At 41.3% G+C, this 16,133-nt stretch overlaps 1 protein-coding gene across 6 annotated transcripts in view; it reads right to left on the bottom strand.

The window, feature by feature from the left end:
- Positions 1-15,841, bottom strand: part of sec22a (SEC22 homolog A, vesicle trafficking protein) — a 77,697-nt gene extending 61,856 nt beyond the window's left edge. Inside the window, exons 1-4 of one of the 6 annotated variants that reach the window (XM_059647533.1) lie at positions 15,622-15,841; positions 14,287-14,423; positions 8,497-8,674; positions 2,211-2,414 (exon numbers count right to left, since the gene is read on the bottom strand). In XM_059647533.1, coding sequence (XP_059503516.1) covers positions 2,211-2,392 — 182 coding nt within the window. In that variant the 5' untranslated portion in view covers positions 2,393-2,414; positions 8,497-8,674; positions 14,287-14,423; positions 15,622-15,841. The remainder of the gene's footprint in view (positions 1-2,210; positions 2,415-8,496; positions 8,675-14,286; positions 14,424-15,621) is intronic. The other 5 variants (XM_059647535.1, XM_059647534.1, XM_059647536.1 and 2 more) reach the window with 5 other exon arrangements.
- Between the last annotated feature and the right edge of the window lie 292 nt (positions 15,842-16,133).

The raw sequence follows: 16,133 nt of genomic DNA, 5'->3' as shown, positions 1-16,133 counted from the left end.
CACAGTCACATAAGGCTGCAGATTTTATTTCACGATACAGGTTTATTACACAAAAAGAAAAAAGAAACCCAATCATCTAAATACAGAATACAGTTTGAACACATAGCAAAGTCACATCCTGTTTCTCAACACCATCCAAGAGATTCAAATCTAGAGAAATTATCCCTTAATTGAAGGCAGTACTGTTATATTGTTAATGTCACTGGACTAGTAATTCAGAATCCCAAAGTGATGTTCTTGGGCTCATACCTTACCAGGGCAGATGGTGAAATTTGAATCCAATAAAAATCTGGAATAAAACCACTATCAGTTTTTGAGAAAAAAATCCCACCTGGTTCACTCATGTCCTTTAGGGAACGAAACCTATCGTCCTGCTCTGGTATGGCATCCATGTAACTCCAGACCCACAAGTGATTGGCTCTAACTGCCCTCTAGATACCTAGGAACAGGCAATAAGTGCTGGCCCAGCTCATGATTCCACATTCCATGGATGAATTAAAGAAAACTTAAATGCAATTTAACTGATTCTTCTCAGATCCTTTCCAGGGAAAACGTTGTTACATAAATACCAGCAAAACCAACAGCTTAGTCTTTCTCAGTTATTAATGACCCACAAATTTCTAACTAAGCACTCCTTATTTGTAAACTTCACAAATTAAACTTTTTTCTGGAGGTGAATTGTCCTACACTCCTCTCTAGAAGTTCAACTATATTTTCTCCTGACTCCATTTAGGTCGCCTCTGAGTTGCCTTACAAGTTTTCAATCACCAGGCTTTTGAATCTGAAATCAATTATCCAGATTATCCAGAACCAAAACCAAGTTAATGGTCTTCAATGTTTACCCCACCTCTATCATAAGCCACAGTAAAAATAACTTTCCATAACACTCCAGGGGTTTCCTGCTCAGAAACCTGCTGTATTATATGGCCATACACCATGGAAACACAGCCTTAGGTCCAACATGTCTGCACTGACCAGACATTCCAATCTGACATGGTACCATTTGCCAGCATTTGGGCCACGTCCTTGTAAACCTTTCATGTGCACATACCCTCCAGATGCCTTTTTAATAGTGTAATTGTACAAGCCCCCACCAATTCCTCTGGTAACTCGTACCATACATGCACCACACTCTGCAAAAAAAAGTTAACCCTCCGGTTCCTTTTTAAAATCTTTCCCTTCTCACCTTAAACCTATGCCCTCAAATTTGGGCTCTCCCACCCGAGGAAAAAGACTTTGGCAATTCACCCTACCAATGCTCATGATTTTATAAATCTTTATTATGGCTCATCTGATCAAGGTCCCTCATAGTCTGAGACAATCTTCATCACCACTCACTACACCACATACTTTGGCATCATCTGCAAACTTATTAACCATACGTCCTATATTCATATTCAAATCATTTGTATAAATGACAAAAAGTGGTGGACCGTGTACCTATCCTGGTGGCATACTGCTGGTCACAAGCCTCCAGTCTGAAATGCAACCCTCTGACACCACCCCCTGTCTCCCTCCCTCAAGCTAAATTCATATCCCAACTGGCTAACTCCCTCTGGATCCCGTGATCTAACCTTACTAAAAAGATTACCATGCAGAGCCTTGTTGAACGCTTTGCTGAAGTCCATACAGACAATATCTACTGCTGTGCCTTCACCAAACTTGTTTGCCACTTCTTCAAATACCTCAACTAAGTTAGTGAGGTAGTTTTCCATGCCTAAATCCATGTTGACCAGCCCTAATCAGTCCTTGCCATTCCAAATCCTGTCCCTCAGCATTCCCTCCAACTACTTAACTACCACTGACATAACGCTTACCGATCTTGAATTCCCTGGCTTTTCCTTACAGCCTTTCTTAGATAATGACACATTAGCAACGTTCTGGGAAAATGAAAATCACCTGCCCAATTTTTTTTAAAACCCCTCAAATGTTAGTAACCTCATATGCTGATAATTTGAAATCCAACTTCAAAACTGTATTTATACATATAAAAAAATCAGACATCTTTCATCATAACATTTAACGTTTTCTTTCTCTGCAGATGCAGACATATTTTTATGTCAGATTAACATAAGACTGCTTACCAACTCTAACTTTATTGCAGAGACAGTGCCTTAATTGTAAAGGTGCTTAAGAACACAAATCACATGATAAAAATAACTGCTTTCTTTCCTTCAAAGGCAAATGGGAAAGAGTTACAAAAGACTTACTGTATATTGTACTGTACACCTTTTAGGGTGCATCGGTCAGGCAGATGGCTTAGCTTTTTTGAAAGCACTTTAAGATGTTTCTTGACTTCCTGTACTCCTTTGTTGTGTTCAAAGTCTGTGGAAGCAGAAAGTGGGAGGCCATCTCTGATACGCACGACAGAAGCAAATAGAACCATGGACATTTCCGACAACTTCCCAGAAGGGCTGGAAAACATTTCAGGAAAATGTTTGAACCAGTTGATGTATGTTAAATATTTTTCACTGTTGTAAAAGCTACTTGCAAAGAATTAATATTTAAAAGCACAGTTAGCACATGCACTGTAATAGAAGATAACACACTAGTCATCAACGATCTAGGTGAAGCACTGTATTTAGATGCACACTTAGGAGAAATACTATTCAATCATTGTTGAATATGGGAAATAATCTGCAATTGCACAAAGCTATGCCTTGAAAAGTTTCCATCAACACTTAACATGCAGGCATTTGAATATGCTGCTTATTGAAAGATGAAAGCTTAAATTGTTAAATGTTTTCATTTGCCTTTATTCTGCCTCACTCTACTTTGGCATTAGCATCCCATTGTTCAGAAGAGAAAAAAAAATAGGAGTTTCAGCACCTAATCACAATCCAGTGACCAGAAGCTTTTTGGCAGACATAGTGAGCAAATGGAAGCTCAAACCTAGGCAATTCAAATATAGGATCCATTATAACTATCAGACATTGCCCACTATGGCTTTGACATAGCATAGCTAGTTAAGGAAAATATATTTGTTTATTACTTCAGTGCATCATATCTTGCTGCTCTCAACACATGAAAACACTTCGGGAGGTGGTGGCCTAGTGGTAGACTGGTCATTTAGAACCCCAGGTTAATGTTCTGAGGACAGGGGTTAGAATCCTACCATAACAGTTGGTGAGATTTGAATGCAATTAATAAAAGACTGCCTATTTATTTCAGTCTAGTGGTGACCATTGTCAATCGTTGTAAAAACCCATCTGGTTCACTAATGTCTCTGATAAGAAGATAAAAGCACATGGGATCCATGGTGACTTGGCAAAATAGATCCAATACTGGTTTAGTAATCAGAAACAGAGGATTGAGATAGAAGGTTGTCTGTGACTGGAGGCTGTTGTCCACTGCATGCCACAAGGATGAGTACTGGATTTCTTATTGGTCATGGTATATATGAAACATTGATTAGGCCATAGCTGGAGCAATGCATGCAATTCGGGTTGTCAACTTTACAGAAGGAATGTGATTGCACTGGAGGGGGTGCAGAGTATATTCACCAGAACGTTGCATGGGTTAGAACACTTCAGCTATGATGAGATGCTGGATCAGCTTGGGTTGTTTCCTTCAGCACAGAGAGGGCTGAGAGGAGACCTGATTGAGGTACATAAAACCACTCTCCACCTATCTTCTCCTCTTTCCATCTTTGGTCCGCCTCTCTCTCTCTCCCTATTTATTTCAGAATCTTCTCCCCATCCCCCTTTTCTGAAGAAGAGTCTAGGCCCAAAACGTCAGCTTTTGTGCTCCTAGGATGCGGCTTGGCCTGCTGAGTTTATTCAGCCCCACGCTTTGTTATCTGAGGTACACAGACTGTGAGAGGCATGGATAAGGTGAACAGGAAGCAGCTGTTCCTCTTAGCTGAAAGGTCAATAATGAGGGAGCATAATTTTAAAGTAAAAGGGCAAGAGTTTAGAAGGATTTTGAGGAAAACCTCTCACCCAGTGAGTGGTATGCACCGCCTAGGCAGGTAGTAGAGGCAGGAAACTTCACTACCTTTAAAAAGTACATGGAAGGCTACTTGAAATATCGTAACATTCAAGACCGTGGGTCTCATGCAGGAAAATGGGTTAGCTTAGATAAGTCAGTGCAGACTTGATGTGCCTCTGCTAAACTCCATCAGGTAAGGAAATCTGCGATCCTTGCCTCATCTGGCCTATGTGTGACTCCAAGCTCTCAGCAATGTGTTTGACTCTCAACTGCCTGCTGGGCAATTAGGGATGGGCAATAAATGGTGGCCTAACCGGTAATGTCCACATCACATGAACAAATAAAGTAAAGGGTGACAGAAATAAAATTAGGGCAAAAAAAGTCCTTCTCACTATCCTAACAGCACTGCAGAAAAATGTAAAACAAGTGCTTCATCTATAAAACAATTAGAAATTTAATTGCAATATCTTTTATTGTAGACTTTGGTATTGTGTTTAAATTGTTCATTAAAATCAGATCAAAAAGTTACAATAAACTCTAGTTTGAATTTGCATTTCAATGTTTGGCATGTGGAAATCTAAGCGCCTCTTTTGATCTCATACAATTTTTGTAAAACACGGGGCAAGTGCACGACTTGGCTATCTAGCCCATTAGTTATCACACTGAACTTTGCATGCTGAGAACAAGGAGACGAGAAGAATCCAATAAAAGCTGCGTATATATAGTGCCTTCACAACCTTGGGACACCCCAAAACACTTCAGGGTCTGTGAAATATAATTTGAAATGCGGTCACTGTTGTGGTGTAGGAAATGCAACAGTTAATTATGGATACAATTTGTTTCCACGAATGCCAATGCAATAACGAGCAACTATATTCTTTTAAGTGATTTTGATTAAGGAATAAATATTACCACTAGGGATAATCCCCTGCTCTTCCTTAGGAATAGCACCATGGGATCTTTTCTATTCACATAAGAGGTTGGTCAGCAAGATCCTCCAACAGTACACGACAGCCCAGATTTCTGTGTTCTAGGTTCTAAGGTGAGGTGTGACCCACAATATCCGACTCCAATGGGCAAATGTCACTGAACCATAGTTCATACACACGCATTTTCAAGCCCAGTACCTACAGTACCTGAAACACTGTTACAAGAAGCAAACCTATATGTCAGGTTTTAACCGGTTTCAACATTAACTTGTAAAATACAGGACTTATTAATGCAGAGACTTTTAACATTCTGCAAGAACAAATATTATATGAAACAGGCCAGGTAAAATCCAGTCATTTGCATCATGCAGTTTGCTTGGTTAGCCAGGTGCTCTATCAGTATAAATGTAGTCTGGGAAGCTGCAGTGGTTATCTAAAGCAACAAGCAATTTTGCCAATAAATTCTTGCTTTCTACAGTATGTTATCAATGTTGCTCATGAATGTCAATGAGATCAAGATTACATCATTTAAACACTTACATTCAAGTTGTGATGGTACTTTCAAGTTCCATGTTGCCGCAAATACGATTTCGCCAGGCAACTGAATTAATCAATGCTATCTCAGCAAGTATTTCATCAAGTACGTATGGTGCAATAACAATAACTGCCATTGTACAATACCTTTAATGTAATAAAAACACCTAACATGGTTCACAGGACTGTGCCCAAGACGGGAAGCTGGCCAGACACATGTTGGAATAGAACAGTATAGATGTGACAAAAGTATCACATCAGTTTCTCATAGCTGATGGGCCAAATTGTTACATGCTGCAATAGTGAAAACATTTTCAAACATCTTCGATTGTTAAAGTTTTACAAAGTCACAATGTCATGAAAGGCAAAGATTTAAAATGAAAGCTTATTTACTATTTCCTCAAAGCATACATTTAGGTGTAAAGTAAACCTTCACACTTCTCATTGAACCATGCATTCAAGCACTTGGAGAAAATAATTAAAACCAAGACTCCCGATCTGATGGACCATTTTATTAATTATGCTGGCCCCACACCAAGAGTCATCGGCGAGCCTGAGGAAAGACTTATCTTCACCAATCTGGCTGGTAAAAGACGACTAGCACTAAACTGCTTGTGAAATCATTGTTCAAACTCTAAAAATGAGTCAATAACTGTTCTTAAAATAACTTACATTGATCTATTAAAAGAAAAGGCGTGCACACACACAGGAACAGAAGGCCATTTAGCCCCTTGAGCCTGTTCCACCATTTGTTGAGCTCATGGCTGATGTGTGGTCTAACTCCATGTAGCTACCTTTGGCTATATCTCTTTATACCTCTGCTTCACAAAAAATGATCCAACTCAGACTTAAAATTAACAACTGATTCAGCATTTACTTTGTTTGTGAAAGAGACTTTCAAATACCTTCAACCCTTTATGTGTATAATTGCTTCCTAACATTTCTCTTGAATAACCTGGCTCGAATTCTCAAACTATGCTCCCTAGATCTAGAATATCCAAACAGTGGAAATAGTTTGTCTTTAGCTAACCTGCCTTTTCCTGTTAATACCTCAAAAGAACTTGATATGGTCACCCCTTTACCTTTTAAGTTCTAGAGAAAACAGATTGAATTTGTGTAATATCTGCACATAACTTAACCCCTTAAGTGTAGTATCATTCTTGTAAGCTTATTGGCCTTGGAGGAAGAACAATATAAGTCCTTCCTAAGGTGCAGTGCCCAGATCTGCTCAGTGCTCGGTGTTTTGCATAATTATAGCATAACTTCTGTATCCTTGTAGTCCAGTCTTTTAATATCTGAAGGCCAGAATTACATTAGCTTTCTTGATTGTTTTCTGGACTTCTTCATGGCATTTTAAAGATCTACGCACCTGCACCTGATCTATTTAACTTCATACCTTCTAGAAAGTACCATGATATATCATTTTTCGTCCAAAATGGGCAAATTCACACTTGCTCACTCTGAACTCTATTTGCTCATTCAGTTAACATAAAATTACAAAGAGATATCAATAGACTATCATTTACATAGTCTACAATGCTGCCTAATTTAGTGTCAACAGCTAATGTGGACCCCTTTGTAAAAAATAAATCAAAACTAGCTATTTAAAAATTGAGAGGCAATACATGTATAAAGATTGGTTTGTAGTAGAAACATTAGTGAAGAAAGATTGGATTTTGATTTTATAAAAATTCTTTCATGGGATATGAGTAAAGAAAACCCAGCATGTGTTGCCCATCCCCAACTGATCTTGGACTGAGTGGATTACTCATGCATTTCAGAGGGTAGTTATGGGTTAGCAAGTTAGCAACCAGGTAAGGTTGGCAGAGTTTCTTTCCAAAAAGGATTAGTGAACACGGTGGGCTCACAATGACAAGTGATGACTGCTCTACAATCACTGATATTAAAGTCAGCTTTCAATTCCAGACTTTTCAATTGAATTTAAATTTCATCAGCTATCATGGTGGAATCTGAACCCATGTTTTTAGCCTGGACCAAAGGATTACTAGATCAACGACGTCTTAAAAAATATTCTCACAGGGGACTTGAGTGTTACTGGCAAAGCTACACTTATTGCCCATCTGCTGATCGACGCCCTAGGCCATTTCAGAGGGCAGTTAAGAGTCAACAACTTTGCTATGGGTATGGAGTCACTTGTAGGCTACACTGGATAAGAACAGCAGATTTCCTTCTCTAAAACAAAAGAACCAAAATCATTGTCAAGGCCAGTGACAGAGAACCAAAAGTGAATTACCCAATCATTTGAATTAAGCAGTAAGAGAGTTGAAATTTAATGCTAAGAAAAAAAGATCAAGTAGTAGAGTTAAGACACTGGATGTATCTCATTGCAGCCCGCAGCACAGGAGTCATCCATGTAGACCATCATGCCTACGGGCTGTTAATGGCATTGGCCCTTGGACCTAAGTCCCTATTCTTTGTGCATAATTACGTATGTGCCTGATCCTCACTGGTCAATCTCACGCATCTTTAAATTTATTTACAGAATTGACTTCCACCACCAACAATAAAGAACATAACAAGGACAAGTGAGGATCAGGTAAGATCATGGTCACTGACACAAAGAACATGGGACTAAGCACCAGCAGCATTTTCAAACAGCAGTATCAGTTTGACGGGCCATAGGGACACCTACGCTCCAAGTTGCAATGATTTGCATCCCTAGTGTCTTCATTGAAACCATTTGAGCAATCTTTTCTTAGCATTAAATTCCCACTTGGTTTAACTGCTCAATTCAATTTATTCGATAATTCACTTTTGAGTCAAGCAGTTGGCAATGATTTTGTTTTTGTCACTCATGGAACGTCACGTAAGCAATTAAAGGCATTTATATTGCATTACAAGTACTAATGCTCTTGTGCAGTCAGCTGCAAGCCAAGATGTTGAAATGCCCGGTCTCATTAAGACCAAGAGGCTGGAAGATCGCTAAAAAAACAGTTTGAACCCTTTACTTGAAATCTTCAGAAATCATTAACTCCAAGTACATACAGTTGAACAGTAGCAAACACTGAAGTAGGAGTAGGTCATTTAGCCACATGAGCCTGTTCCACTATTAAAAGCTGATCTGTACCTCAATTCTACTTACTTGCCTTTGATTCACATCTCTTTCTTAATTAAAACAAATCCATTTCAGTCTTGAAAATTTCAGTTCATCCACCATCCAATGAAATGAGATATCCACAGCAGAAAAAGTGTTCCCAAACATTTGATGGTAGTACAACTTAAAGGTTGATAAACAGCATGTCATCTTGCACTCATTAGGGCTGAAACACAAGAAAACCAACTTCAGAAAGGGAACACGTTAGAGCCAAATATTACAGCACAGAATGAGGCCTGTTGGTCTACTGTTCCCATGTCAGTCATCAAGCAGCTTTCTTCTCTCAGTCCATTTCCTAATACTTGACCTGTAGCCTTGTATGCTACTGTGTTTAGTCATGTGATGGCTTCTGCCTCTACCACCCTTCCAAGTATTGAGCTCCAGATACCCACCACCTTCTAGGTGAAAGGATTTTTCTTTAATCCCCTCTAAACCTCTATGCATTCTAGTTATTGACCTTTCCACTAAGGGGAAAAGTCTCCCACCTAAGCTAATGATGTCCCTCAATTTTGTAGACCTCAATTAAGTGGCCCCTTCAGCCTTCTCAGCTCTAAAGAGAACAACTCCAGCCTGCCTAACCTCTCTACAAAGCTTAAACATTCCAAACCAGGCAACATCAAGGACACATGTCACAAATTACACAACACCAGGTTACAGTCCAACAGGTTTATTTGAAAACACAAACGTGGGTGGCAGCGAGAGAAAGAGAGAGTTCACATCCAGGCAAGGTAGGGGGAGAGAGACAGAGTCCGCACCTGGGCGAGCAAGGGGGAGAGAGAGAGAGAGACATTGTGTGTGCTCGCAGAGACAGCATGTGTGTATTTACGTGAAGGGAAGAGAGAGTGTGAAAGAGAAAATGTGTGTGTAAGTGTGTGTTGATGTACACGCATTAGAGTGCGTGAGAGTGAATTGTGGGGTGGGGTCACCTGTAGAGCAACATGAATCCAAGCTCCCAGTTGAGGCTTTCTTCGGGTGCTGAACTTGGCTATGAAACTCTGCTCGGTGACTGCACACTATACTCGGACATGCACGCTAAAGTGCTGCTGATCCACACTATTTCCCAGATACATTCATTCATCATGTACTTCTTTGTTTTGTTAGTCCTGAAATGCATCAATTCACACTTCTCAGGATTTTAAACTTTATCTGATAAACATGATAAACACTGTCACAAAACAACCTTTCACTTGTACCCTCTGCGTCCTGTCACCATGCCAAATTTATATCCAATTTGTCAAATTGTCCTGGATCCCATGAGCCCTTACCTTCTTGATCAGTCTTCCACATGACACCTTGTTAGAAGTTTTACTGAAGTCTGCATAGACTGCATCGCCCTTATCTTCACACCTAGTCAATTCCTCGAAAATGTCTAACAAACGTGATTGAATTTAACTCCTCCTTAACCAAACCATGCTGACTACCCTTGATTAATACATCTCTCTCATTTATCATCCCGAGAAACTTCCTTATCACTGATGTTAGTCGCACTGGTCTATGGTTTCCTGTTTTATCCCCTTCCTTCTTGAATCGTCCTGATAATTCTCCCATTGCCATTAGAGATTTTAAAAACTAATGTTATGGCCTCCAGGATCTCCTTCCTTGCCTCTGCCTACAGACCAAAATACATCTTTTCATAGTCTTGGGATTTATCCAACTTTAAGTCTGCTAAAAACACTGGTACTTCTTCACTCTCTGTGCTTTGTTTTCAAGTTTATCACAGATCTCCTCCCCGATTTCTAGATTCACGCTGTGCTTCACTATAGTGAATGAGGATGCAAAGTACCCATTCAAAACCTCGCATGTGTCTTCTGACTTGACAGACAGAATGCCACTTTTATTTCTAATGGGCCCTACACTTTTCCTGATTATCCACTTGCCCCTAATATACTTATAAAATAGCTTTGGATTTTCCCTTATTTCATCCTCCAGCGTTTTTTCATGCCCAGACAGAGAACGACTGGTCTATGATTTGCTGTACGCATTGTTCTTTCCTTTCTAAAGTTGGTTTGCTTATGTTTCGTTCATGATAAGTGCAAAGTGAAAACCTCTGACCTCGAGCTTCTTTCAGCAACGTGAAAATATGTTCCCTGATTTTATTTCAGAAGAGCTTAACTAAGAAAGCCGAAAGAACTGTGGATGCTGTAAATCAGGAACAAAAATAGAAGTTGCAGAGGTTCAGAGGAAGGGTCACTGGACCCGAAACGTTAACTGATTTTTTCTTTGTTGTTGCTGCCAGATCTGCTGAGCTTTTCCAGCAACTTCTATTTTTGAGCCTAACTTTAAGATTGTGCCGACTCATTAGGCGAATCTGGAACAGAGTATCTAGCTTCACTGTATCTAACCTATTAAGAATTCATAATTTTATAATACTAAAAACTGATGACTGCATAACCTTTGAAAAAATTTAATTACTTTCTCAAAATGAATTTGTTCATCATCGTGCCCTATGTTTAATTTGACAGCTTGTTTTATTTCTGAGTTTTATCCAACACTAACTACACTTAGGTACAGTTTTACTGGCACCTTCAGTACTTTTGCAGAAGTGGCCCTTATTCATGCTTGATCCTCGCGTGAAATGTTGGCAGAATCTCACTACAAGGAAATATCTCAGTCAGTGAGTACACATCTTGTTCAACATTTATATTTTTCAGCAATATTCACTAAACAAATTTTAAAGATGGAAACAGTATGTTCTCTGCCATGACACAGCAGCAATGAAGCCAGTATTATGACACGACACAAATGAAACAAGACAACAAACAAACAACTAGCCAATTAAGCCTGGCCCACATCAGGATAGCTAGAAAATCCTCTGCCACGGATAGTCAAAGCTAGTACAGGAGAGCAAAAGGATTCTGTGTAATCTATAAAGTTACCTTCTTTATGATATGCTCTCTGCGCAGTTCCGTCCTGAAGGCATTGCAGAGAGTCAGAAGTAAGCACGCCTAACTGCAAAGTATTGCAGCAGCTCACTACCCTCTGGAAGGAATGCCTAACTTTCAAAATTCTCAGAGTTTAAACTTGTATATTATGATTCTCCCCAATCTGTCAAACATGAATAACCTATCAATATGCTATCAAGTCTTTTCAGTACTTCATAGATCTTAATCAGGTCAGTGCTAATCTTTAAGCAATTGAATCTCTGGCTGAGATTCATTCTCTACTTTGAAACCAAGCCCAGCAGAGTTGGTTTGATTGCTGATAAAAGTCGAGCTGTCTGATCTCAGATGTAGCGTTAATAGAACACCTCATAACTGAGATCAGCAAACTTAGTTCTGCAATTAATCCCGAATCTTCCTAGTCAGTGGGGCTGCATTAAACATTAGACAATGTTTTTAAACATTGAAGGTGCTAGAATCCCATTCAAGGATCTGACTAAAATAACCACTATTTCATTACACAACAGTAAAATATATGTCCAGTTGAAGACCATAAGACATAGGAGCAGAAATTAGGCCACTCAGCCCATCAGGCCTGCTCCACCATTCAATTATGGCTAATAAGTTCCTCAACCCCATTCTCTCGCTTTCTCCCCGTAACCCTTGATCATCAAGAACCTATCTACCTCAGTCTTAAATGTACTCAATGACCTGGCCTCCGCAGCCTTCTGTGGCAATGAATTCCATAGGTTCACCACTCTCTGGCTGAAGAAGTTTCTCTTTATCCCCGTTCTAAAAGGTCTTCCCTTTACTCTAAGACTGTGACCTTGGGTCATAGTCTCTCCTATCAATGGAAGCATCTTCCCAACATCCACTCTGTCCAGGCCATTCATTATTCAGGGAACACAAATCCTGCAATGGCAACTATTCGACTCTTTGAAGGAAATCTTGCAGCAAATATTTTTCTGAAGTCCATAACTCAAAGTGAATCACTTTGCAAAGACCGGAAATGTTGGCAAAAGTTGAACAGAAGCAATTTGGGCAAAATCAGAGTGGAGTGACCAGGTCTACTAACCCTCCTACATATGCCAGATGTGCCACATGTTTTCCTTTGGCATTTCAAAAGGGATATTCATAAAGATTATTTCAGTCCCATTTTCCTCACGTATTACTTATAGAAACAGCGGAAATGTTTAAAAAAGGCTCTCTGACTGGGGGGGTAATCATGTGATGGAACTTCCAGGAATACGTTGACAAGGTCTTAAGTAAGAGATAAAAGCTGCTTTCTTTGTTTTCAGGGGGTGGGGGGAGGATTTGTGGGATGGTGGTGCCAGATTAGAAACTCAGTCATTAATAAGGTATAACAGGGGGAATTTTTAAAAATAGCATCTTATCTCTGAGACACAGAGGGATCTGGGTCCAAATCACAAAAGTTTGGTAGGCATTTACAGCAAGTAATTAGAAAACCAGCATAATGTTATAATTTATTAAGAGGGGAATCAAATACAAAAGTAGGAAGGTATGCTTCAGTTATACAGGGCATGGTGAGACCACATCTGTAGTACTGTGTACACAGCATTGGTCATCCTATTTAAGGATGGATGTAAATGCACTCGAAGCAGTTTAGAGACAGTTTACCAGACCAATACATGGAATGCATGGGTTTTCTTATGAGGAGAGCTTATATAAGCTCAAATTTTATCTGCTGCAGTTTAAAAAAGCAAGAGGTGGATTGATTGAAACATACAAGATTCTATGATGACTTTACATGGTAGATGTTGACAGAATATTTCACCAGTGGGAGAATCTGGACCACTGCTTAAAAATCAAGAGTTGCTCATTTCAATGTTGAGGTAATTCTTTGGAACTCTTCGCAGAAAGACAGTGGAAGCAGAATACTCGAATATTTTTAAATTCTTGTTGATCAAAGGGGTAAAAGATAATGAGGGGGACAAGGGATTGTAGATCTGAGGTTACAATCAGATCAACTGTGATCTTATCAAATGGTGATGGACACTCAAGAGACTGAAAAGCCTATTCCTGCCCCTAGTTTCAAATGAGGGGTTCAAAGGCTAGCCAGTGTCAGGGTGGAACCACAATCAACCAGGTAGTTGTCAATAAACATGACTGTGTAGAAATGAAGAAAAACTTCCATTGGTAGTGTCCTTCTTGATCTCCCAATATTTAAAAGTACTATAAGACCTTCTCTCGACCCTAAGAAATGGGGATGTTCGACGACGATTGCATAATGTTCATCACTAATTGCAACCCCTCAGATACTGAAGCAATCGATGTTCTAATGCAACAAGATCTGGACAACATCCAGGATTCAGCTGACAAATGGCAAATAACATTCATGCCACACAAATGCCAGGCAATGATTGTCTCTTATTAGAGAATATCGAACCACAGCTCCTAGACATTCAATGGTGCTTCCAGTATCAATATCCTGGGGGCCGCCATTAATCAGAAACTCAGCAGGACTTGCCACATAAACACAGTAGCTACAAGAGCAGGTCGGAGGCTAAGAACACTGTAGTGAGTAACTCGCCTCCTAACTCCCCAAAGTCTGTCCATCATCCACAAGACTTAAGTTAGAAGCGTGATGAAACAGTTCTCACTTGCCTAGATGGGTACAGCGCCAACAACACTCGAAAAGCTTGATACCATTCAGGACAAAGCAGCCTACTTGATTGGCACCACATCCACAAGCATCCACTCCCTCCACCACCGACAGTCAGTGGCAGCAGTGTGTACTATCTACAAGATGCACTGCAAAAATTCAGCAAAGATCCTTACACATCGCCTTCCAAACACACAATCACTTTCATCTAGAAGGACAAGTGCAGCAGATACATGGGAACACCACCACCTGCAAGTAACCCTCCAAGCCACTCACCATCCTAACCTGGAAACATACTGCTGCTCCTTCACTGTCACTGGGTCAAAATTCTGCAATTTCCTCCTAATGGCATTGTGGGTCAACCCTCAGCATGTGGACTGCAGCAGTTCAAGAAAGCAGCTCACCACCACCTTCTGAAGGGCAATTAGAGACAGGCAATTAAAAAGTGCTGATCCAGCCAGTGTGGGCCATGCCCCACAAATGATTAAAAATATTAAAGTAACATTGCAGTCTAATCACAAATGTCATGTAAGATATAAAGTACCCAAACGGCACACAATATGACCACGAGGAGAGCCGTGTGATAACAAGCAGGTGATCTGCTTTAAATTAAGCTTACTGAAGCATAAATACCGGCCAGGGCAGTGGGATGAATTCATGGCTCTTTCTTAGTGAAATGTTACAGCCACCTGAACAGACAATGGGAGTATTGTCACACAACCATCTCATAACACTGACTACACCTGCAGGCAGAGAAACAGGGCCAACATTTCAAGGTGTAAAGGTGGGTCACATTCTAGCACCAGGGCCTCAACAATGACGACCCAAGCCCCACATCCCTAGGAGTCCCTCAGTACTGATGCGCAGACATATAACAGTGTCTAATTGGCTGATTCGCTGAATGTGCAGCCCTGTCAGCACTCAAACCCTCAAGGACAAGCCTCCAGTCTGCCCAGCCCCCGAGAGTACAGAGAACAAGGAGCTCCCTTGACCCTGAAAACCTTAACAGCGCCACGCTCCCTCAGCGCTGACCCTCTGACAGTGTGGTGCTCACTCGTACTGACACTCCAACAGTGCCGTGCTCCTGCAGCACTGACTCTGCGACAAGGTCAGAAATCCACCACACCAGGTTATAGTCCAACAGGTTTATTTGACACTTCACCTGACAAAGGGGCTACACTCCAAAAGTTTGTGATTGCAAATATAAACCTGTTGGACTATAAGCTGGTGTGGTGTGATTTCTGACCTTGTCCACTCCAGTCCAAGACCAGCACCTCCGCATCATGAGAACGTGGTGAACCTTCTTTGATAGTGGGAACTGCAGATGCTGGAGAATTTGAGATAATAAGGTGTGAAGCTGGATGAACACAGCAGGCCAAGCAGCATCAGCTTTCCTGCTCCTCTGATGCTGCTTAGCCGGCTGTGTTCATCCAGGTCTGGCGAACCTTCTTTGCTGTTTTGTGTACATGTGTTCGGTTCTCTGGCCTGACATCTGAACCCAGGTGTCTCTCGGGGGATGATGCTGCTGCCCAATGTCCCATACGAACTGCCGGGCCCTCGGTTACCTGCAGCCTCACGGTCTCCCCCCCAGCAGCGAGCCTCATACGTTACCTCAGTAACCGGTCGCCAAGAAGACAGGCCACAGGCCTTTCCTCCAGCCGCTCGTGCTATGGACCAGAGCCGGTGCTGACCGGTCAAAGTCCGCTCTCCAGGGTGACGGCTGCACGGTTTGTCGTGGGTGGTGGCCGGTCTCACCCGACCAGGTCGTCGACCCGTCTAGTAGACACCAAGAGGCGGTAGCAGCACGCAGGCGCACCCGACACGCCCCGCGCGAACGTTTCAGACGGCGCATGCGTCTGCCCGGCTCCTGCCGGACCCCTTCATTGCGCGTGCGCAAGACCCCCGTCTCCTGTCCGTCGGATCGCATGCGCATCCGTCCTTCTAGACGTCGGATCAAGGCTTACACATGCGCTCTATCGGGTGGGGGACCTAGCTGTCAATCAAAATCCTCATCTCTCGTGTTTACGTGGCAATGGAGCATTTAGCGCCTGAGCAGCTTATAGAGTCTGAGAAAACACACTTAGTGCCTGCCAGGGTGCGTAATGTCTCTGATCGTGTTTTTG

This window comes from Stegostoma tigrinum, chromosome 7 (assembly GCF_030684315.1).
Source record: "Stegostoma tigrinum isolate sSteTig4 chromosome 7, sSteTig4.hap1, whole genome shotgun sequence".
NCBI classification, from domain to species: Eukaryota; Metazoa; Chordata; class Chondrichthyes; order Orectolobiformes; family Stegostomatidae; genus Stegostoma; species Stegostoma tigrinum.
Note: the sequence above shows the minus strand (reverse complement) of the source record. Positions and strands in the feature narration are given on the sequence as shown.